At 40.9% G+C, this 26013-nt stretch overlaps 1 protein-coding gene across 1 annotated transcript in view; it reads left to right on the plus strand.

Moving 5' to 3' along the window:
- Window positions 1-26013, plus strand: part of LOC139698416 (U-scoloptoxin(05)-Sm1a-like) — a 62621-nt gene that overhangs the window by 23338 nt on the left and 13270 nt on the right. Inside the window, exons 2-3 of the mRNA XM_071597317.1 lie at window positions 16306-16378; window positions 23168-23341. Coding sequence (XP_071453418.1) covers window positions 16309-16378; window positions 23168-23341 — 244 coding nt within the window. The 5' untranslated portion in view covers window positions 16306-16308. The remainder of the gene's footprint in view (window positions 1-16305; window positions 16379-23167; window positions 23342-26013) is intronic.

Here is a 26013-nt window from a genome sequence, read left to right on the forward strand (position 1 = left end):
GGCCAGTCTTAGAGCAGATGCTGGTCTGTATAGTATGGGAGTTATTTTCGTTTTTTTGCATGACGACCGGCTTTTAATAATTTGAAAACACCCTTACTCTACCCTAAATTTGCGAATACGTGCTCGGAATGTGCCCAATGCATGACAGAACATGATTAAAAGACGGAGGAAAGCTTAGAAGTGGAATTCGGAACGATTGTTTACGTTCGACTTTTGAAAAAAACTTCACTTGAAAAGAATTTAATAGTAAAGCACCTTTTTTTACACATTTCAAAGCGTGATTTCTCTTTAGGAGGTTGGTATCGATATCTTTGGAGTGCGTTTTACGGGAGTGAGAGGATGGAGCCTGGTAGCGCACCGAAGCATTCGGTCCCTGTGACGTCACGCGGGCTACCTCCCAGCATTCCAATCTTATCGCGTTTTCCCGCAGCTGCATTTTTCAGTTTACAATTCAAAAAAATACATTTCCCTTATTCCAGAGGATCGGATGGAGATTTATCATCCATATGATATATTTTTTTCGATTGAGGTATCAAGAATTTTAAGAAATAAGACTGCTGCCCTTTGGTTGTCGTCCATGAATTACAAATCGCCCATCGCAGACGACTCCGCAGAGAGAAGAATGCTCGCGGGAAAGTGTGACAAGGGAAGTGCGGGGGTTGTTCGTCAGGAGTGATTTCGCATTAAAATAACCTTATTTCACTTTACTGTTGTGAGAAGTAAATTTAAGAGGTGTATTCACCCTGTGAGACGTATTTATTCATATTTTTCTCAAAAGGGGAATGGTGTCTCTAAAGTGCGAGGAGGGAAAGTAGAGGCAAATAAGTAGCAAGTAATAAGTCCGGCGACGTCACCCACGAGTGACCCTTCACAATATTTCATTAACCCATAGTCGCAGCAAACCAATTACAAAAAAAAACTGTTCATCTCAAGAAACAATTGTACCATCTCCTCTGCCAACAGTGGCCAGTATTTTCTAGAAAGAAATGAATGATGAGTACTTCCAAACGCGGCCCCCATAGTATGAAATCCGCGCAACCGTCCGGAATTCGCTCAATTCTTCCTCGCTCTCCCTAGTTCATCTGCTATTTACTTCATTTTCCCACAGTCAAATTCATTTCCTGTACCAAGAATTCGGTTCCTAATCCGATAGGGAAAACCTTAAGGAAAATGCCTCATAATGAAGGCCTCTCGCTCGAAATGAAGAGCGAGGGAGGAAGCGGACGACAACTGGCCTGCATTTTCGCTCAGATATAGCGGGAGCAATCGCTGCGCACGGCCAGCGGATCGATCGATAAGGGCGCCTGCCTCCTGGATCGGCCCAGCGAGCGGCGTCCCCGCACGGATCGGCCCCGAGTGAAAGCGTCCCACCGGCCCACCGACCAGCACGCACGCACGCACTCGACCGCACGCACGCCCGCGCACTCACTTTCTCCGGAGGGAGGAGGGTGGGCGCTTGCCGTGGTCGAGAGCGGCGGCGGAGCGGGGGTGTGCGGGCGGGGAGGCATCGCCCGCCGCGGGCCACGGGCACGCCGCCACCGCGGCAATCCAAACACGCCCCGGCAATGGTTTTCCCCACCCAGGGCTGTCGGGAAGGAAGCCGTGGAGTGAACGGTGGGGACAAGTCACGGCGACTGGAGGAAATTTCTCCTTTTCGTGCAAGCTGAACTGCGACTTGATGGCTTGTAGTGTTATTCCCTGGCGGCAAAGAGCTTGCTGCCACGATGGGATTCCATGCGAAAAATATTTGCAAAGCAAGCTTCATTTCGCGTATTTCTGTTCATCAGTTTAGGAAAGAGATATATGATGAGAATAGAGTGCACCAAGGAGCATCCTAGTATATATATATATATATATATATATATATATATATATATATATATATATATATATATATATATATATATATATATATATATATATAGCACTAGTGGACACAGACAAAAACACAGAAACACACAAAAAAGAGACTCACTATTTTTCGAATTTTCGGTTGTCGTTACCACCTTTATCAAGGAAGAGAGGGACAGAACTCAGTCTCAGTCAGAGTTCTGTCCCTCTCTTCCTTGATAAAGGTGGTAACGACCACCGAAAATTCGAAAAATAGTGAGTCTCTTTTTTGTGTGTTTCTGTGTTTTTGTCTGTGTCCACTAGTGCTAAGTGTTTTACATTATTATTCACGTCCGTGAGACTTTCAAAAAGTGTTATATGTATATATATATATATATATATATATATATATATATATATATATATATATATATATATATATATATCTATAAACACGCACACACAGTTTTAAATCCCATTCGAAAGACAGTGTACTTCGGTGAAAATATTATACACATAGCACAATACGGCTGGAATGCAATGAGAAATCTTTCGTTTCTGATTCGAACCGAATCCGAAAGCCCTGCACGGGAGATGCCGTTTGTCCATGTTGCCGCACCCATTGTCGAAATGTCTGTGACCTCTTTCACCTTCTGTCATTCAGAATCAATGCATTCAAGTGACCTTCGAACTGGTTGGAAAAACTTTTTCTTTCAAATAATTAATTTAAGGGAGTTTTAATCACCGTATACTCTCTTAGCATGTTTTTTCGTAATGTACAAAGGAATCTCTTCCTGATAGCAGAAAGTTCTATTTCCAATTTCTATGGAAGGTTTAAACACATACGCGGAGGTGAAGGCGGAGTATTTTTCAAGAACCTCTCTTATATGTATACATATATATATATATATATATATATATATATATATATATATATATATATATATATATATATATATATATATATATATATATATCTATATATATAAAGGAGAGTGTTTGTTTGTATGTATGTAATTTGTTTACTTTTTGCTGTCATAGAAACAGCATTTTTCCAACTATGCCAGCAGGATACTTTTGCAAGAACACTATTGTATTCAGAATTGCCGAGATGTTATACGTGGAATACATCAAGGAAAGTCTTTTGTAGAAGAAAAATGGGCAACTTTGATCCTGAGAATAATATTTATTCATGTGACGCATTGGGCCGAGTCTACACAGTCCATCCTAACAACGCCGAATGTTATTTTTTAAGAATGCTTCTACATACCATTAGTGGACCTCGCTCATTTGCCGAATTAAGAACGGTAAACAGAGAAATATGTGAGACATTCAGAGAAGCTTGCCAGAATTTAGGGTTGCTAGAAGGAGATCAACACTGGGATGACTCACTGCGAGAGGCCAGTTTGATTTCTCTTCCAGGACAAATTCGAATTTTGTTTGCCATCATAATAACCTCCTGTAATCCATCTAACCCAAAAGCATTATGGGAAAAATATAAAGAATCAATGATTGAGGATATACTGGCTAAAGTTCGAAGTGAAAATCCTACATTGGATATTACGTTTAACTCCGACATTTTAAATAAAACTTTGATTATTTTGGAGGAAAAGTGTATCACCATGGTTAACAAGACTTTAGTGGAACTCGGTCTTTTTGCATCTGTACAAGATCAACAGGGTGTATTTTATCCAGATTATATACGTGAAACTAGCTACAATGTCTTAGACTTAGAAGCATACATCGCGGATAAAAAGCCACTTCTTAATGAAGATCAGAAATTCGCGTACGAAACAATAATGGATCATGTAGATAAACAAGAAGGAGGTATCATTTTTCTTGATGCTGCTGGTGGCACGGGAAAAACATTTTTAATTAATTTAGTTCTCGCTGAAATCAGGGTTCATGGAGAAATTGCTCTAGCCGTTGCATCTTTAGGTATTGCAGCGACATTAATGGAAGGAGGAAGAACAGCCCACTCTGCCCTTAAGTTGCCACTTAATATTTCCCGACAAGAAAATCCCACATGTCATATAAATAAAACAAGCGGCCAGGCACAAGTTCTTATAGAATGTAAATTGATAGTATGGGATGAGTGTACGATGGCTCATAAAAAATCTCTTGAGGCCCTCAACGCAACACTTCAAGATCTTAGAGGAAACTGCAGTTTAATGGGAGGAGCTCTGGTACTCCTGTGTGGAGACTTCCGTCATACTCTGCCTGTCATTCCAAAATCGACTCCAGCCGATGAAATGTATGCCTTTTTAAAACATTCTGTTCTATGGAATCATGCCCAAGAAATTAGCCTTAAACAAAACATGCGAATCCTCTTAAGAGATGGGAATGCTCAAAATTTTGCAAATAAACTTTTGGAGATTGGAGAAGATAGATTATTTATTGAAGCATCTGGTATGATAAAATTGCCGTCAGATTTATGTGTATCGGTGAAAACTGTCCGCGATATGATACGAGCAGTCTATCCTAACGTTAATCAAAATTATAAAAATTTAGAATGGTAGCGAGAAAGAGCCATTCTTGCTCCTAAGAACGATGATGTTAATGAAATTAACAAGGAGATACTAGCCATGCTGCCAGGAGACGTGATTGAATATAAATCGGTTGATACCGTAGTGGATGCTGACGAAGCCGTCAATTATCCAACGGAATTCCTAAATTCACTTGATCCAGCTGGATTGCCACAACATCGCCTTATACTTAAAGTAGGATCTCCAATCATTTTATTGCGAAATTTAGATCCACCAAAACTCTGCAATGGGACACGATTGTGTGTGACAAAATTAATGAAAAATATAATCCAGGCAGTCATTTTAACTGGAAAAGGTGAAATAATTTTTATTCCACGGATACCTCTAATCCCAACTGATCTTCCCTTCAACTTTAAAAGATTACAGTTTCCAGTCCGGCTAGCTTTTTCAATTACCATTAATAAATCACAGGGACACTCTTTAAAGTTTTGTGGTGTTGATCTAAGATCGCCATGTTTTAGCCAAGGGCAACTTTATGTTGCTTGCTCCAGAGTAGGTTCGCCTAAAAATTTATTTATTCTTTCTCCTGGATATGAAACAAAAAATTTAGTTTATAAACAGGTGTTAAATAAAAAAGATTCTTAAATTTGTATGAAGTAGTGTATTACTGTACTTTATAATTTGTTGTTTTTTATTTATGTAGTATATTTATATTATTGTTTCTCCCTAACCCGTGCAAAGCCGGGTATTCAGCTAGTATATATATATATATATATATATATATATATATATATATATACGTATGCACATATATATATATTTATATATATATACGTATGCACAATATATATATATATATATATATATATATATATATATATATACATTCAAACACGAAATCCCGCCAAACGGCGAATAAATACTCATATATACAGAGACAGATATAAGGAAAAGGGATAGGAACACATATAAAGGACGAACACAATAACGGTGGGGAAGGCGGAATCGAACGGATCACAAGAGTAAAAATATTTCCTTGACCGGGACTCGAACCTCGGAACTTTCCACTTGCCGGGCGGATGCTCTTAACCACTTGAGCTATCGAGGAAACGTAATTTACCCTGAGACCCGTGGGTCTAATATGTCGCCAAGCGCCCCGATTCTTTAGCCAAGAGATGGCGTCAGGGGACTGTTTCACCCACCAAAGGAGAAATAGACGCCATCTCTTGGCTAAAGAATCGGGGCGCTTGGCGAGATATTAGACCCACGGATCTCAGGATAAATTACGTTTCCTCGATAGCTCAAGTGGTTAAGAGCATCCGCCCGGCAAGTGGAAAGATCCGAGGTTCGAGTCCCGGTCAAGGAAATATTTTTACTCTTGTGATCCGTTCGATTCCGCCTTCCCCACCTTTATTGTGTTCGTCCTTTATATGTGTTCCTATCCCTTTTCCTTATATCTGTTTCTGTATATATGAGTATTTATTCGCCGTTTGGCGGGATTTCGTGTTTGAATGTGTATTTGGCCAATGTGGCTCATCTCTTTCTTCTGGCTATGCGTGCCACGAAACGCACTGTTCCTTTCCTGTATGATGTTGTATGAATTCTAAAACCACTGTCCTTTCCTCTTGTGTATTGTCTATTTCTCCTTTGGTGGGTGAAACAGTCCCCTGACGCCATCTCTTGGCTAAAGAATCGGGGCGCTTGGCGACATATTAGACCCACGGATCTCAGGGTAAATTACGTTTCCTCGATAGCTCAAGTGGTTAAGAGCATCCGCCCGGCAAGTGGAAAGATCTGAGGTTCGAGTCCCGGTCAAGGAATTATTTTTACTCTTGTGATCCGTTCGATTCCGCCTTCCCCACCTTTATTGTGTTCGTCCTTTATATGTGTTCCTATCCCTTTTCCTTATATCTGTTTCTGTATATATATATATATATATATATACATATATATATACACATTCAAACACGAAATCCCGCCAAACGGCGAATAAATACTCATATATACAGAAACAGAATATATATATATATATATATATATATATATATATACATATATATATATAGAAACATATATATATATATATATGTGTGTGTGTGTGTGTGTGTGTGTGTGTGTGTGTGTGTGTGCGCGCATACGTATGTGTGTGTATATATATATACAAACATGCACACACACACATACATCCATAATTCCCTGAAGGCGGAACCAGAGCTGTCTTTAAGGACAAATTTTAGTCTGTAAGGAGCCAATTATGCACCACGGCCCCTTTTTCGCACAATTTTCGGTTCACGGGCGTCTTCACTGGCGTCCCTAAGTACACATGTGCGGTTTATTTAGCACTTCACCTTAAGGGGGAGTAGGAGTTGGAGGGAAAGGGGAGGTGGGAAGGCGGGGCCCGATGAGGTGATGGGAGGAGAGGGGGACAGATTCCATCACACTACACACGAGGCCAAGGTACTGTCCATTTATGACGTCACGCGCTTTTTTCTACTTTTTCAAACCCTCTCACACCACGAGGATACTTAAATAACCCCCGCCCTCCGTTGTTCGGGTGATGCTACAGTGCAGCATTTTGGTGCCTTTCCTGCGGCGTAGTGCACTCAACGTGCGATGCCCTCCCTCCCCTTACTTCCCCAAACGACCTCTCGCTTCGCGCGACCCTGCCGGCCTTTTTTGGGTGCGACGGGTAATAGGGCACCCACCCGACACGTCACCTCGGCGGACCTTTCCACGTCGGGCGGCTTGCGCTCGATTGCAAGACCGTAGGTGACCGAAACGGCGCAGCACTGGCCCAATAGTCCCGGGGTCCGCCGCCCTGGAGGCCTGCACTGGCTTACCGCGTCCCCAACTAAGCGCTCCCATGCATTAAAAAAAAGTCCCCGGATACAGGGCCCCCCCACCTTTCGGAGAGCACGTTCAAATTACGGAGTGGGCGATGCCTTGCTTTTGAGCACGATCCTAGCAAAAAGCTTCCTCGCTCGCCTATTATCCTACCCCTGGCAGTGGCTCTTTTTCTCAATTTTCAAATTGATATGAAGCTTTGAAAATCCTCACAATATGTGAATGACCACGTAGGTGACATATGGAATGGGGTGAAGGCAGTTGAGAAATGAAATCGGGACATGCAGATCAGATATCGGTATCTGATCCGTAAAATTACCATTTGTAAACATTTCTGAGGACATTCACGAGGCGTGTAGGACGACATCCCAAGCGTTTGAATCCCTTGATATTTTTTAAGGCACAAAGGATCATTCTCCGAAAGAAGCATTAAATGCACCAGTGTCCTGGTGACCCTCCTGATCAACCTATGATTAGGGGATTTGGAAAAATAATGTCCACGTGGCGTGCAGATTTTTACGTGGAAAACGACGAAAGTCACAGAATGGGTCAGCGTTGATGTGGGTGGGTCCAATAGATTTTTGCATTGTAATGTAAAAAGTGAAAAAGATCTACCTTAAGTAGAGCTTCATTTTGGTTATAAAATTATTGAGCTTAATTAATTCAGAACTAACGAAATGTAAGTCGTTCGACACATTAAGGGGAAAATCGGAAGGCTCGCGCCGTCGGCCAGGCGTAATTTCAGAAGTTGAAATTGGTGACTGGGAATTCATGACGTAAAGAAAAGATTACTTAGAAGTAGAGCCGGTTTTGCACTGCATGGTATCTCAGGTTAGTGAGGAAAAACAAGGGGCGTTTGAAAACCAGTAATTCAAACGTTCGGTCATCGACATAAGAAACTGAGTTCGATTCCGGATGACTCCTCAAGACACCCATTTCATCATCTAAACAGTGTGATATTTCGGGGAACTGATCAGCCTGGGAAACCATAGGCGGCAGAGGGAAATGCACTGCCACCCTTAATCCTGCTAATTTGTGCATTTCACACGCCACATAGGGCTTAGTTAAAGATGAGACTCTGCACTCACCCTTCAGACCAACCTTTGGGTTGATTACTGCCTTGGTGTATGGCGGTAGATGATGAGAGGAGCGTACATTGCATTTATTTTTAGATGTGATTGTGGAGATGAATCGAGGAAATAAAAGAGTGAGGAATGAAAACAAAGGGATAATCGTTAAATATGGCTTGGAAAGAGAATTTTCGGGAGAAATTCAAGCGGGGAAAAAGAATGAAAGAGATATCCGAAAAGCAAAGCGAGGATAGAAAGAGAACGTTTGACTGAGAGCGTTGGAAGGAAAAAAAAGAAGAGGAATTTTTGACGATTTGAAGGAAGATAGCGAATGCACAAAGATGGAACTTATTTAGTTCAATGCAAACTGTTCGCTGATTGATGGATAAACTGAAAAGTGTAAAAAAATGATGTTTTATACATCCTTTTATTATAATCAAAATTAGGTATTTCCTCAAAGTCACGTCCGACACACTACTCTCTATTGTTAAGTAGTGCTTTACAAGAGAAACTACTTTACAGAGGGGTAATACTTTTGCTGATTCCATGAAAAACCTAACGCTGTAGCCAACACCGCTGTTTGGTACACTGCATATAATAATATATAAACGAATCTAGACTTGAGAAAACTGCAATTTCCGGAGAATTTTCCGAAAGTGACTGTAAAATTGACGCACACGAGCGGCAATAAATTACTATGGTGTCACGCGGAAAAACGCACCCTTGAATTTCCTGTAGGACTTAGGTGTTGAGGAAGAATGAATGAGGAGATGCTGACGCGGCGCAAGAGTAGCGAATGTGTGTCAGCATTTATATAAACTTCTTGTTAACAAGGGAACCAATCGATTGCTAGTTTAACATCCCAATTTGACGGTCGTCCAACTGCACTATACTTGCTCCCTAAGCAACGGGAAATGGGCATTTCAATATCAAGTGGGAAATGCCGCTCCTTCCGAGAGAAACGAGTGCAGAGGTAAGACGGAAGACATTAAATAATATTTTGGGAAACGTCAAAAAAATTCAACAAAATCTCTATTGGGACGCCACCTCGAGGAAGACTAAAATAAGATTTGCCCGCACATTGCGGTTGTATTTTTCATCTTCAAGCAGATGAGATACGAGCACTAAGTGAGAAGAATATTTTTCTCAGGAAACTTGAAAATCGAGGGCTTCACGCTCACGTCTCCGATCACCCGAGTCAAGTGCTCTCACCACCGCGTTGGTACGCTACGCCCCACGAAAGAGAGTCGCAAGGCATTGGAAAGCGGAACCTGCTTCCCTATCGTCTAAAACCTGTAACACTTTGGCCACATCCTCCGGCCGTGTCCGAGAGCGACGCTTTCATTCTCAAAAGGTTACGGGTCGGATACTCGAACTACGGGAGTTAGATCAACGCAGAGAATTCCTCTACACTCGAACGGTTGCATTAATACGAGATTTACATTGAAGGAGGTATCACGCGGTGAGAACGGAGCATATTATTAATTACAAAAATACACATTTAAACGACCCCAAGAGATATATGGTGAATTAATAGTATTTCTGTAGGAAATGGCGTTAAATTTCTGAGATCCCAAGCCCTTTTCGCAAGTAAATAAGCGTAAAGGGGATAAAATTTAAATATTATTGACGATATAAAAAGGTTTTCACAAATAATTTGTACGCGAACCTTGCACGTGCCGTTAGTAACTTGAATGATCATCGAAAGAACTTTATGTGTACGTTTTGCACATCCTTTCGCTTCCCGAAAATTCATATTTCACGGTATTGCGTGGAAAGTAACCCTTGGGTTTCTTACTCCCAGCAAAGTTTATGCCAGATGGCTAAGTTATTACAACGCAACCCGAATCGTAAATCCAATACAACGACCGCATATGAGGAGCCAAGGCGAATAACCCTCAGCGTGACCAACAGAAACGTCTATGCTTGCAGCCCGATCCGAGTGGCTGCGGAGCAAGACTTAGTTTGCCTACTATCAACTTCCCAGCACTGCACGAGCAGTGAAACGCTTGTAATAATGGATAATATAGGGGGTGTATAAAATAGACTCCAATATTTCCATTGTGTTTGACTTTGTGGATGGCCAACTAACGTGCGAAATAAGCATTTCCGAATTAATTTTCCCTCCGTTTCTCGCGTTGATTTGCCTGTCGGAGAGAGGAATAAAGCATGATCAAAGGAAAAATACCGTGAAGAGAGAGAGATTTAGTGCAGGGGACATGGCGCTCCGGGATGCCGGGTTTCCCAGCGACAAGCCACAGCCAAGCCTCCGAAAGTCCACGCGATGCCGAGAATCTGGAAAGTGGCCTTTCAAGGATAACCTGTTAGCGCATGTTACACAACCTTTGCTAGAAACCGCGCATGATAACACCACCTTGAGAATTATGGCCGCCGGATTTCTGTGCGGACGCAGAGATTGTGTTGCAATTGGTTGAACAACGAGGCTCCGATTGCATTCCTCGGGTGCGGAGGAAACAAAGAGACTTTCAAGAGGCAAAGAGCTCGTCTTCTGCTGCGAACGAAGCCGTGGGCCAGCGCTTAGCCTATACGTTTCGGTGAGCCACTAGGTGCAAGCAACTGCAGAAGCGCATCCCCACATATGTACGATCGAGTCCTGTCTAATGTGCATATCCTTAGTTTTACAGCCGTTATCTTCTTATTGTGCCAATATTAATTACGACTTCAATTTTTTTAATCGTGTCAAGCTATTCTGATCTCGGTGAAAACCAAATTCAAACTGAAAAAAGATAAATATTATACAAATATGAATATTAAACAAAGAGAAGATTTACAAGAAAATTTTCTGTCTCGTCAGATTTGAAAGGATAAATGAAGCTTGCACTCCAGTATTTGATTACACACACACAACAGAGGGTTGTTACATCATCCATACATATTATTAAGATAAAATATATACAAAGGATATCCTCCATTTAACTTATTTCTATGCCATTTTTAACTTTGTAATGGTAGGGTTCTCATGAAGAATATTACTAACGTAAATTAAATTTCACACCGCAATTGGACAGTTTTCGGATACCTTCTTCAATATTATTATTTCGATAACCTAATGCAAAATTAATAATAGTGTCCTTTGTGGAAATTTAGAATTGTAGTTCTGGGGAAGACATCTAGTCATAATACTACGACTATTCAAATTTTTCACCAAGTTCAGCCCGAAGCAGAAGATTTCATACTACTTCAACTATACAAATGAAGGACACTCAGTAGCAACTATTGGAAATATTTAGGGATTCGTCCGTCTTTTTTAAATTAATGATAAGCATATGATATATCAATTAACACTTTCAAACATGGTTAGGTTCAATGCCATGGCATTATGACGTTTTCTATTCAGATTTCTATTAAAAGTTACTTTAATAAAAATCTGAATTCAGTGGAAATGAATACCTACATAAACATCGCTGTTTGCACCGATTGAGAATTATTTGATAGATAGCTCAGCGTGTCAAAGTTATTAGCAGAATTTCTCAGAAACGTTTCTCGAGAGTTATTTTTGGGACTAATGCCGGATTAAAAATAAGAAAAGGATGACGCATTCCCTCGAAACAATTCGCTCGCAAAAAAATCTTGCAAAATTGTCACCATGAAATTTTCCTTGAACATATCGGCAGTTACGTCTTTCAATATGTCATTTGTGAGCGATTCAAAGAGCTCGAAGGAGTCACGAGGAAGGAAACTACCTTTCAGTATTAATTCCGATTTCCCCCGGCGGCGTTATGCCAAGGGACACCGTAATTCGAATCGATTAATTGGTTGGTTTCCAGGCGACGGCACCAAACGCCATCGGCTGCTACGCCATCTACTGCCATTGGTGGTACGTCTCGACTGGACGCTTGCTGAGTCGCAAGTGAATGGAAACGGCTGTCTTTTCACGGAATAAATATGTCAAGAAGAATATGATGGTGCAATGAGCAGCAAGAAAAACAATGTATACAATAATAGCGAAATGGAAAACTTAATACAAAACTAGTAATAGTAACCGATGGATACAGGACCTTCCTGATAAAAAAATATGTGGACAATCCCGGCATTAAATGTAACAGTGTACATGCAGAAAGTTTCACGTCTATGAAATCTCTCCGTCTGTTTCGTGCTCATGACCACTGGACTGAGTAACCACTTGTCCTACGGTGGCGGACGTGGTTACCTAATGATCAAAATCCCTCTCAGGTATCAGGCTGATGTGACAGCGATGAAAGTCGAAACCTACCGGAAACCGGGAGGGACAGAACACGCTACAATAATGATGATGTAATATAATAAACGCATGACCACAAGATAGCATCTATGAAGACTAAACTTCTTCATATCAGATTTACTTCTACATATTTAAATATGAACATCCAGGAGCAGTATGCGAATCTGAACATCAGACTCCATCGAAAAATGAACCTTGTAAAAGTTTTAATTTCGAGGTATCTCAAAGTAAATATGCTTGCAAATTTAATGGGCAAACAGAACAAGAACCATCCTATTTTGCCGCATATTGATGCAGACGTGCTGACTCATCCCCCAGCCATATCCATGAAGAGATAAATAACATGGACGATAATATTCGATACGTCCAAACTGTACCATCATTTTATCGACCGTGGTCAATATTAAAAGTGGCACACTGAATATCCAAAATCTGAATCAAGAAGATATAATTTTGCCATATTATAATAAATGCACATTGTTTTTAGGGTGAATGACCCAAAGCTGTGTGCGTAGCAGTTTTTAATGACAATATTGCACATATATAGATAAGCACACTAGTGAAATTATCAACTTTCGGGAGCAAAGTGGAATTTTCTAGCCATCATAGCGCAGTTCATCCAATCGCGACAATCCACCGTTTGCTACTAGTTTTAAACGATGAAATTCAGAATTGAAGAATGGTACTTTTAATGGCGTGTCCTTAGATCATTTGGTAACGGATCTGCTTCGCCTATGTTATGATTTCCCCTGACGTCATTCCTACGCCGATTTGAGGCACAAAAGTTCTCTTTTGCAAATTCTGACGCTTCCTTTTAAAAGATTAAGCACAGTGGGGGCACTCTCTCCTGGATATACCGAACACAATACGGGCTCCACACAGAAATAGTTCAGATTCCACTCATGGCTGTACGCCCTGCGACGGCAACGACACTGTGGCGTCTTGACGCTGGAAAATAGTGTGACGGCGACGCCATACGCCATGCAAGTTGCGAGGGCTAGAGGAGAGCGGATGAAGAAAAGGCTCTCCTCAGAGGAACGAAGAAATCACTATAGAGTATGATTCTGCACTGACTCTTACGTAGCATATATTTAGATTGGAACATTCCATGCAAAGTAAAGTCACATCTCCAAATAAAAAAATTGCAAAAATATACTGTATTCCGGAAAAACTCCATAGATTACATTTTAGGGCATGGGTATTAACCCTACACAGAGAGCAACTTTGGAACAAAATAAAATTGGCTCAAGGAGCCTTCCGGCCACCTTTTTCATACTCGTCCAAATGTTTCGTGTCCTCTCCGTAAATCAGTAACATTCACTGTTACACTAAAGTCACGGTTACATACATGAAGGCAAACATAAAAAATATTCTGAGGCATGGGAAGGGCAAGTGCAATATTGGGATGTATTAAGACAATTAATAAGCTATAGGTGTACACCAACCAGATATTTACGCACCAAATCATACGAAGTCACGTTGTATGTGAACACTTATCACTCTTAATGGCATAAAATATCCACCGATTGTTTACAGAATTTTGAGCAGTGATTTCCAGACACTTGTGACTAAGAAATCTCTCCCGAGTTTTTACACGACCTTGATAAGTTCTTTTCCCCGGTGTAAAATAAAGATGTGGTCATATCAATTAATTGAACATTAACTTTGTTTCCCGACCGGAGTTATTCTGGAATAATGTCATTGCAATATTGCAGCTAGCTTTCAAGGTTACTAAATAACATCACAGTTTTACTAAAATTTTAGCCAACAAATTTAAACCTTCCTGATGATTACAAATATTATTACTATTATTTAATTTCTATAATTAGCTCTAAACGAAATCCTAACATAGATGCCGACTTGAATCTTCCCCAGACGAGTAAAATCTCGCTCAAAAGTTCGCAGTAGACTCTAAAACCAATACACAAATCAGCCCATCTAGGATCGAATCTACATGAGGAATCATATTTTTCAAATAATATCATCGGCTGCGGCAATGCGTTACCGGAATCTTCTCCTCAACCGACATGGAGGCAGAGTTCGCCCCACCCTACTACATGGAGACTATTCTTGAAGAGAGCTGCAGCTTCGCGATTCGGAGGAAAGGATTACAGAATAACCCCCATGATATGATATCCCCGATGAAGCGTTAGTCTCACCACCACGCACTCATCCTTGGCCAGCAACTCGGAGAAAGGAAGGCTCGCGGACCACTCTAGCATCTTTCCCAGTCGGGTAGTCGAGAGTTAAAATGTTGTCTTTGAGGCCATCCTAAGGAGGATATCATTCCCAACGGCGTATATCCATCAATTCATGTTGGCAATATTTTTAATAGCAATCTTTAGAACTGATAATTTTCGCACAATATTCCCCATTGATGATTTTAATTCACCTCTTGTCAAACGTATGCATCCGGAGATGCACGCATACGTTTCCGCTAAAATTTATAGCTGAAGCGTAGTACGATCAAAATTCCCAAGTTTTGCACCTGCCCATAAATGCATGGTAGTAGGTGCAGCCACAAGATGGCGTAAGGACGAGGAAAGATGACAAAGGGTTCTATGAGACAGGATTATAAGTGGCGACCTTTACGTTACTGATAATACGTTTTGAGTCAGGAAAAATACTACCTAAATATAACGGTTTTGGAATCAATTTCTCTTATATTATATCCGTGGTCTCCTCTGCAAATTCATGTTGAGCTACGAATATATAATTTACCTAGTGGGCGAACAAACTTGTTGTAATTGATATTTTGAATGTTTTCAATCTACGAATAGACGTGCTTCGCGTCTAATGGTTTCCGTGCCAGATTTGTGCCCATAGCAATGACGCTTACAAATCCTTCGTGGAAAATTTTAATGCCTGAATTAGAACCTCCCCGACTACTGGAGTGAAATTTTTCTCAGTTATTTCCCATGCAATATCTCATGTAATGGGCGCTTACTCCTAATGGTGTCTCACAATAGCATTAAAACGTTAACCAGCTTTCAATTCGCCGCTATAAGCAATCCGTTCGATATAATTTTTCCCGTACTTTTTGCAAACTGTACCGATGTAGAGACAGGAAAATTTTTTGCAAAGAATATTCCATGAGACTCAATTTCATAAATCCCTAATATCTCACCATAGTAGCAATGAACATATTGCGGAGTATTCATAATAATTCAATTCGAAAATCCAATTTTCACAAGATTTCAAGATTTAATCCAAATCACTCAAAATCCTCCAAAATGAATCCTCTCTCGATATTTTCTCAAATGCGTTGACCAGAATGAGAAATGTACATCTGGTAGTGATAAACCAAGATAGAGAACCGTTGGCTCGGTAAAGACATTCTATGGGGCACTTAGTCGCCAATTTCCACACTATCACTGGCAGTCGACCCAGCAGCGGAAATGATATCCTCTGGCCCCACTCCGCTGCCCCCTCATCCCCTCGCCTTAACTGTGACACGCCTTCCCCCTTTCCTCTTCCCGCCGTGCCGTCCACTCCCTTTCGTTTGAAGCATTTTGAAAATCACGCACACAATGCAAAATATTGGACGGGTAAAAGCGCAAGCAAGGCCACCAGTCATCGCCAAACGCCACCGTCACTTGGACCGAAATTGATTTTCGATATACGATAGATAAACGTAACTTTGAAAGCCTCCGCTTTGATGTACGTAAATGAATACCTGTTGCCTCTAACATTTAAATTAATGATCTACTTTATTTAAGGGGAACGTTCTTTCCCTACCCCTCCCCACCATACAATTTGGCTTCATTTCTTTACTTCATCGTTGTTTTCTCCACCAAATTAGTTATCTCGATTGAAGGTCTCTTTGCTCATCAGTCTTTGCATTTCATTTCAGATAATGGGATTTCCTGCGCTGCTTTCTCAAGAAAGCTGGTTGATTCTACTCATAGCTGTGCATTGGTTTCAAGGTGAGTGGTGAATTAAAAAAGAAAATAACTGAGATTTACTGCCAAACCATGCCAGAAATTTCCAAAAAATGTGTAATTTCCCCGACTACATGGCAGCATAGTGATAAGATGAATGGACTTCTGAAGGTAGGATCCCGAGGACAAAGATTTGGAAGACAGGCATGGTGGAAGGAAGACATGATGCACAGGCTCTACCAACATTTTCGTGGGTGTAACACCACATCCCCACGTGGTTTGATATTCTGATAACGCAGTAGACATTCGTAAGAAACCAATTATTTGGCTCCGAAAAAAGAATTGACCACCCCACCCTTCAATTCTGGATTATTTACTGTTACACGACTTAAAAGTTAGTTCGCGGTGAGATGTACCCTTCGCCTATTATAACCAACCTACGCGTTTTTTATATAGGGAAAATTTTAAATTTTGTGTTTCATCACAACGCCGAAAATCGAAACTTACCACGTGCTGATATATTTTTTAATGTCCTATTTTATTTGACAAGGGGTAGTAGGGCAACAAAAGACTCCCAGTTCAGTACTAATTTCTCATACTTAAGTTTCTAGAATTTTCACCTTTGGCACACTTAGATTTTTGGTTAAAATATAAATCATTTATTTTTAAAAATTCATTGCCGAGCATTCGTTGAGAATGACGTGAATCGCCCTTGCGAAAGGGAAGAATGCAAACTAATCCTAAATGATTACCATGTTTTGCCGCGGAACGCTTTAAAACGAAATTATCACAGCTTATGAGAAAATTTTCACTGAGCAAAAGTATTATCTGAATCACGTGTGTGTGTCAATATATAAACACATTTATTCACATTCACATGGATATAGATACAAGGAAAAGTGATAGGAACACGCACAAAGGACAAACAGAGGATTCGTGGGGAAGGTGGAAGGATGTGGATTCCAGGTACAAAGAAAAGTTTCGCGGCTCAGGGAAATGTTGTGGAAAGGTAAAAGATATTAACAGAAAACGTATGCCGATTTACGGCAACGTGTTACGTCATAAAGCATTGGGCCTACGCGAGGACTTGAGAAAATACGACTGAAAAGAAAGAAACCAAGAGCCTTGCACAGGAAGAAAGAATGGGACGGCCGTAGGGATTTAAATAAAAGGACTAATTTGAAAAATATATATGAAATACTGCAGAGGCTGCGTATGCCGAGGAAAAGTTCCCCGTAGCAACGTTCTCGACGTCACACAGTAGGACGAAAAGGGCACACACAATTCACATTATTCTCATATCCAATCAAATATCATCTGTATAGGGTTTCCGGAGGAAAGAATTCAAAAAATTGTACGTAGTAATAAGGCGTTTCGAAAGCTGGATAATCGAGTTACGTGCACATTTTACTATGTGCGCGGACGGATACGTCAGTCGAGCAGCGACGATAAGTTATGGGCGTTGGAGATTCATTGGACTCTTTGCATCGCTTTTTAAGGGGGAGATCCTTGGGAAAGCACTGATACGGGAGTGGAAGGAGCATCGGAGCAAAGGGCTTCGGGCCAGGCACTAGGTTGGGGGGACGACCCCAGGTCACACACACCCTCGGTGCGATGACACCTCCGAGATGTATTCTGGATGCGACGATACGATTTATGTATGACCAAAACCCAGAAAGTGAGAGAGAGAGAGAGCGATCCGATGATATAGACCGCGTAAGATATTCGTTGGGAAAAGTAAAAATAGTACTTTTCCACAGTTATTTCCAATACCCATCCCTACCCTACATTCCATTATTTTCAGGGGTTTGAACAAAATCCATCTAAACACTTTTTGGGAAGTGTTGCTTAATGTCGCTGGATGGTATACTCCTTCCCTATGATTTATCAAGCATGGTTTTAGGTCCAACTGAAAGCACACGTTTGGAGTATTTTATCCTTTTGAGAAAAGTATGCTTGACCCCAATTGCAAACACAATACTTCCACATCCTGATCCGTATCCAAAGCATCTTCTGGCAGGGAATGAGCTGAGGGAGGAAGGTGCCATTGGTTTCATTGGCATCGACGTTTTTCCTGAGAATTCATATTTTTGTAGGCCAGTTACAAACTTGCGGAACGTTCAAAATCGAATGTTTGACTTCAACTTATAACCGATAAGCTATTTACGTTTTCCCTTTTTCGTTTTTTAAGAAGTATAGTGTCTCAATTGACTGATAGGATTCGAATTCGTCTTCACCCTTTGATTCATGAATGTAAAATATATATTTGAGTTCTCAGTGCCTGAATCTCCAACTATGACCCACATATCAACATACGAACAGAGTACCGTTGATAAGGTTTACCAAATTCTCGTGGCGGTAACTTTTTTCCCGGAATTCATTTGATACGCTGGGTATTGTTCGTGATATTTGATTTTCCCCTCGTCAGCTCCGGCTTGGCAAAACTCGATAAACCTCTGGTCCACAAATTGTGTATCTCTTCAATAAAGCTTCATCTTGAGATGGCCAACATCACCACCGTCAGCCACAACAGTTACCAAGGACACCAAATACCTAGGTCACATAAGGGTCCGTAGTTTAACGTCCCATCCGACGGACGTCGTAGTAGTAGTATTTAGGGAAGGCGACCGACAGCTAAGGTCATTTGCGCCATTAGGGCAGGAAAGGATGAAGGGTGGAGAGAAACCCGGCGTCGGCATTAGCCTACTCTGAACGAAAGGCGCCAGGGGGTTCACAGTTCAACGTCCCATTCAACGGACGGCGTAATCACTCAAAGTGCCCTCCACAGAGCACGCCAAATAGGGATCGGGATATCACTGAATAATATATGCCTACGAGCTCAGCTCCAGCTCTAACTAGCTTACGAACTCGACACTTCTTGCGGAATTAGAAGGGAACAAATAATAATTTAATATTTTTGACATGTAAGGAGTGGCTATTTTGTTTATTGCATAACCCAAGTTTATGTTTACCAACGCCATCTGATTTCAAGATCTATGAGATGATTCAGGTGAACACAGTACAAGGATTAACATTGAGCATCGTGCACAAAAAGGACATTTATATATTGCTTGATGTTTCGACAGCACAAGCTCCCTTCCTCAAAAAAGTAAATAGTACTCGGGAAACACATTAGACGATATAGGAAAAGATCTTAGACCAACCAGTTCAGAGATACAGAGGAAATATAATCACTATGAGGATAGCTGAGTTCCAGACAAACTTCGCTAGATGATAGAAAAAGTATAAAAGAAATATAAATGGAACAAGGCCACGAGAATGGATAACATCCCTGCGGAACTACTTAGTGGAAGGAGGTAAAAATGGTAGGATATGGAAGGAAGGGAATCGTGCGAGGAAGAGATTTTATTGGATCTTTCCTTGGACAAATGAGGTTGAAATTTTGCCGAAGATTTCGTTAATTCAGTTTAAGTACCCATCCCAAAAAAGGTAAAGACAGATTTATGTGAGGACCCTAGGACAATAAGTTTGGTTACACATGCAGCAAAAGTGGTACTTGGGATCATCAATATAAGGACAAGGATTAATTGGGGAGAATCAGTTTGTGTCAGGAAGGGGAGAGGCACGCGTAATGCCATAAAATAAATTGAGGTCACTAGTAGAAAGGATCACAGAGTATAATCAGGATGTAATAATTTGTTCTTAAATTTCGGAAATGTGTCAATATAGTAAGTTGCGTAGTCATGTCGATAGGAATAAATAGTTGGTTTAGCCGACTTATCCGCAACCTCATGGACTGCTCACGTGCGAGTGGGGAACGGAGAGTCGGGAGGAGCAGTGTTAGGAAGTGGGGTGACACTGAGGTATCCATTATCACCCGTGCTTTTCAACGCACATGTGGGGGAAATGGTAAAAGGGACATGGGATGAACTGAAGATAGGAATGAATGTCGGTGCATCATTCATAAAATCTGTTAGATTATTGGATGAACTATCTTTAGGTAGGCCAAACTAAAGTTATAAATTTATAACTGACTTCATTTGTTCATCGACTACTTTCATTCCTATCTCCAGCCTTTTCAACGACTGGTACAACATCCTCTATGTAGACGTTAGAAATTACGGATAATAATGAGAAATAATGTAACGCTCCCCTGTCTACTTACTATATTTATTTCGGTAATTGAAACCTTCTTCGAAACCGCAAATAGCATTGGCGTGAGAACACGCAAGATACGGCGCACATATGACTTCTTAAATCGTTTAAACGCTTAATATGGCCTACTAAAATTATCCAATCCAATCCTACTAATTATCCAATATCCTTTCACCCTTTATCCCTTGATATGCCCTTAACTCCTTCCCCTTACACCCCTTCCCCATAAATTCTCTCCGCTCATTCCCAGAGAACGGCATTCTGAAGATGACATACAACCCGTCGAAACGTCAAACATAATGCCGAGGGCATTTCCTTGTGTTTCGACGTTTAGTTAAATGTTGAACCAGATTCTATATATATACATGCATACACGTATATGTTTAGGAAAATGTGGGAGGAAGAGGCTATATGGGCTCATTTGGAGTATTTATGAGGAAGGAATCTGGCCGGAAGACTTTGTGAGATCCGTTTTAGTTCCTAATCCGAAAAAGGTAAAGGATACATCATGTGAGGACTACAGGACAATAAGTTTGATATTCCACGCAGCTAAAGTTGTTCTCAGGATCATAAACAAAAGGTAGAGAGTAGGGCAAATGTTTACTTAGGGGATGATCAGTTTGGGTTTAGGAAGGGGAGAGGTACGCGTGATGCCATTGCAGTAATGAGATTATTAATCGAGAGGGATATAGAACACAACCAGGAGGTATTTGCCTGTTTCGTAGATTTTGAAAAAGCGTTTGATAGGGTGAACTGGGAAAAACTAATGAGTATTCTGCAGAAAATAGGAATAGATTGGAGAGAAAGGAGGCTAACCCGCAACCTGTACATGTCTGACTGCTCAGGTGGGGGTGGGAAACGGGGGGTCCGGATGGGTAGTGTTAGGAAGAGGTGTAAGGCAGGGTTACCCATTATCACCGTTGCTGTTCAACCTGTATGCAGAGGAAATGATCAAAGAGGCATGGGAAGAACTCGAGGTAGGAATGAAAGTGGGTGGGGAATTCGTAAAATCAGTTAGGTTTGCTGATGACCAAGCTTTAGTTAGTCAGTCAGCCAAGGGGTTGCAAGCATTGCTTAGTGCATTGGAAATTCAGTGCGACCGGTATGGGATGAGAATCAATATTAATAAAATAAAGGTTATGCGATTTCCTAGAGAGAAAAAGGCTAAGCTAAACATTAAAATGGGAGGGAAAAATCTAGAGCAGGCAGAACAGTTTACGTATCTCGGAAGTGTTTTGGACCAACAAGGTCCAAGTAATAGGGACGTAAGGAGAAGAATTTCGCTAGGTAAAGAGGCTTTCACAAGGAGGAGGGAGTTGATGATAGGGACGTTGAGTAAGGATGTTAAGAAAAGACTTGTTAAAACTTTGATATGGAGCGTAGCTATGTACGGCGCGGAAACGTGGTCATTGAAGCAGGAGGATAGACGTAGATTGGAGGCTTTTGAAATGTGGGTGTGGAGAAGAATGGAGAAAGTGAAATGGACAGAGAAGAAAACAAATGAGGAAGTACTTGGTATGGTGGGTGAAGAGAGGGGTTTGTTGGGATAAATCCTATGGAGGCAGGAAAAGTGGATGAAGGGGGTATTGACCGGCAGTGGGCTGTTGAAGACTGTAATAGAGGGGAGAATGTTAGGCAAACGAGGAAAGGGAAGGAACAGGATAGGGATGTTGGACGGGATGAAGGGAGGAAGGAAGTACTCAGAGATGAAGAGGGACCTGATGTAGAGTAGGATGCTAGATTTTGAGTTTTGTTAGGAGTCACAAAATATTTATTTGGTAGCTTTGTCCATCCAAAAACCTACCTTAACCGGTAGATTACCTAATAATAATATACGTATATATATATATATATATATATATATATATATAAACCATAAACTTTATGTTTGCATTTATATATATATATATATATATATATATATATATATATATATATATATATATATATATATATATATGCACACACATACATACATGTGTGTAATATAAGCAGAAGATATTGGCATAAGAAAAAATTAAAAGATAACGATTGTTTTCGCTATTACACTTTTGCTCGTTTTTGCTGTAACCAATACAGCATAGTTGTGCATGGACTGTCGACCGGAGGGTCACGGGTTCGATTCCCGGGTAAGGGACTCTGGGCACCTTCAGCTCCACCCAAGCTATGTGATTTTTCGGGTACCAGATCTTCCTGGGAAACCATAACCGGCACGGAAAGGAACTGGCCCCCCTACCCTGATGTGTGAATTTTCACACGCCGTACAGGGCTTAGTATTGGGTGATCTCTATCATCACCTACTAAACCGACCTTCGGGTTGATTACTGTGTTTATGGTTATGGTTATACATGTATTTAAGAGTGTGCATACACACATTATGGCCCCGATCACATCCATAGAGATCGTTCCAGAACAATTTCAATCTATCGCAGTTACAATATTTCAACTACTCCAGTTGAAATCTACGACTGCCACTCCATACACGTCAGTTACAGCCAAATGTCCACATAAGTTTTCCCCAGAATATACGAGGGTGGTTCCGACCTAACAAAGATACAAGACATTATTTCTGAAATTTTTGAGGTCGGAAACTTTTCAGACCACCCATGTATACTCGACTTTAGTGGGTCATTTGTTATATATTCGAAAAGTGGCTAGGGACAATAGAGTTTACGAAATACATTTAATTATGTACCTATTTTATGTGTATACCTTCAGGAGCTCAAGCTATCAACTGCTACACTTGCTCATCACTAAATGGAAGCGACGTTAACTGCGAGGATCCATACAACCCCGCCATGTCAACGTACACGGAAAAATGTATGGTACCCAAGCAAGGCCACATTGGAATGTTCCCAGCCAATTTCTGCATCAAAATTGTGGGGACAAATGGTAAGTGCCAAGTAATTTATATTTTATTTTCCCTGGTAAATATTAGTCTTTTTTATACTATGAATGCTGAAATTTTTTCACATAAACCAACTGGAACTTTAAACTAGATCAACGTTTCCAATATTCAAAGGAAGATTTAAAATTCCCGTTTTTCCATGTATTGCTATTTGGTGCCCTGAAAGAAAACAGATATTTCATAGTTAGAACAACATTTCCATTTCACTAGCTACAATCAGCCAATAAAGCCACCACCATGGAAGAGACTAAATCCATTCCTTTCCTGCAACAAGATAAATAAGTTGCATGGCTTGCAGAGTACTTATAGAATGTGAAAAACTACGGTAAAAATTCCAGCATGAGGCAGTTACATGAGAATATCATCTCTGCAAGAAAATGAACTTAAGATCATAGGTTCTCAAGCAAGGGAAGAATAAAAATTTGAAGGGTGATATAATGTTAGAATTAACTTTGTTTTATTTGCAATTATTATCGCAGGATCACCACCACCACAATTAACTCGAAGACTATTCGGTAAGTCTACCAAGACCAAAGGTGTATTAATTAATTTATCCAGATTACAGGGGTCACTATTTCCCCGTGCCTCCCACGGTTTTCCCAAAGATATGCGAGTCAAAGCATTACAGTCCACGCTTTGCTATTAGTGCACAGAATTATCACCCGCATTTAGAGCTATGACACTTCCGTTAGTACGCTAGCCCCACTACTCTAATCATCCTGCAACATTATTGCATTAAAACATTGAAAAAATTAACCATTGAAAATTTTTTAAAAAAAAGGAACGAGCTAATGCTCAACGCCTCCAACTTGAGTTCGGATACAAAAATGAAAAAAATATTCTCTATGAATTTGCGATGCCCGAACTTATAGAAAATATTCCGTATATCTGCAACATCTAGTGAGTTATTAAATTTTGACTTTGTTTTGAACAAGTTAAATATAAATGTGCTCACTCATTGCAATCACCTCGTGTGTTTCCTACCCACTGAAGATCTTAATATCGAAATAAAAGACGCGAAGTCACATTTCGGTCGATCAGCGAGTACTTACGATAAAGAAAAGCTCGTCCTCCACATTTTCCACCGGGAATATTTTATAAAGGCTCCGAAAAGTCTTGATTCCATTTAACTCTTGTTGTTAATTCTAAGGACATGCATGAACAGTCCCAAATCTCTCTTCGTTGTGTTCTTCCCCCACTCTTGCTAAGGGGTCTGCATAAGAAAATTTGGAACGTAGGAGCAGTACGTGTGATATCTGATTCCATTTGAATTTCTAAAAAAGTGGCAGTAATAAATATATATTTTCAGACTTTTCTCTGACACCAACGTACGAAAAATTTGTTAATAGGAGTAAATCTATGCAGTATTGGAAATATTAGTAAATTAGTGAAACATTTACATCCATAATCCTTAAATGTCTTCCATTTTACATTGTTATGGTCGGTTTTACGTTTACCACAAGGCTCATCGGCGATAGGCGATGCTCCATATTTATTTGATAGCAGAATCTCACAAATTATCAATGTAAGAGGAGTATTACTGGAAATAGTTTATGCACCATGACTGAGATCTCAGTTTTTACACATAACTGAAGATATTTGTATAAAATAATATTTTAGAGCTCATTAGGAGGTCAAACCAATTATTTAACCAATAGGGCCACAAGTAACTCTGGCTCATTATACCTCATGGAACCCACAAGTCGGAGGAACTCTCCCAATAAATTATCCAATACACTCTTAAGCCTTTCGTATAGACGTGTTTATAGGTCCTGTACTATCCTCAAGGCTGCTGCTGAACGATATCTCCTGCTGGCCCGTGTCTCAGAGCTGGAGAGGTTAGTTTCATGACTCTCTTCCAGGAAGAAGATATGGAGGCTATGACGAAAAGCGGGAAAACCTTAGTTGGGCTAGCGAGGGTACGCCACACAAAGACTTACGACGGTAGTTATCCTGACTGCCAAAGCAAGTTCGGCTGCCGTGTCTGACCCTGTCCTGTAAGAGGCAGATTTCAGAAGTCGAAAGGATGTATGTTCCTAATAAAGCGACGCAGGGGTGAAGTACGTCCCCGACAGTGTCCGGGTACAGCGTTGGTGGCCCTGATCCCCGTCTGCAACCGATTCGCGGTGATGTCAAAGTACGACACGACGGACTTGGGTGCTTCAAATACTGCTTTTGCCTCTAGAATCCCCAAGTTCCGGCAGGTCGGGAGCAATGGGGGGATTGGTATATACTGATGGGGAACCCTCAAACGTTCAGCACGTGACGGCTCTTTCGAGGCCGAGGACATAGGCACCAGAGTAGCCGATAGGATGACAATTCGGTGTATGCTGAGGGCAACTCAATCAAAGATGACGAAGGCGGTAGACGCAACCGTCATAGGAACTGGCTGCTCTAGCGTTCGGGTGGTGGTCCATGTCGGTAACAACGACGCATCAGAGCTCAGGACAGGAAAATATGAGCCCCCTTACGAACCTTGACTCCGACGTTCGACACATACGGGGATTAGCGCCTGTTTACACACGTTTGTCCAGCGGTGGCAGGTTGCCTCGGCTATAACTACGATACCCTGGTTTGGAGTTAGTGGAGGGTCTGCACCAGAGGTTTTGGAATATTTGCAGGTATAGTAGTGGACTTCGCGGACCGTAGCTTGGGA

Source organism: Hetaerina americana, unplaced genomic scaffold (assembly GCF_022747635.1).
Source record: "Hetaerina americana unplaced genomic scaffold, ioHetAmer1.1.p SCAF_85, whole genome shotgun sequence".
NCBI lineage: Eukaryota > Metazoa > Arthropoda > Insecta > Odonata > Calopterygidae > Hetaerina > Hetaerina americana.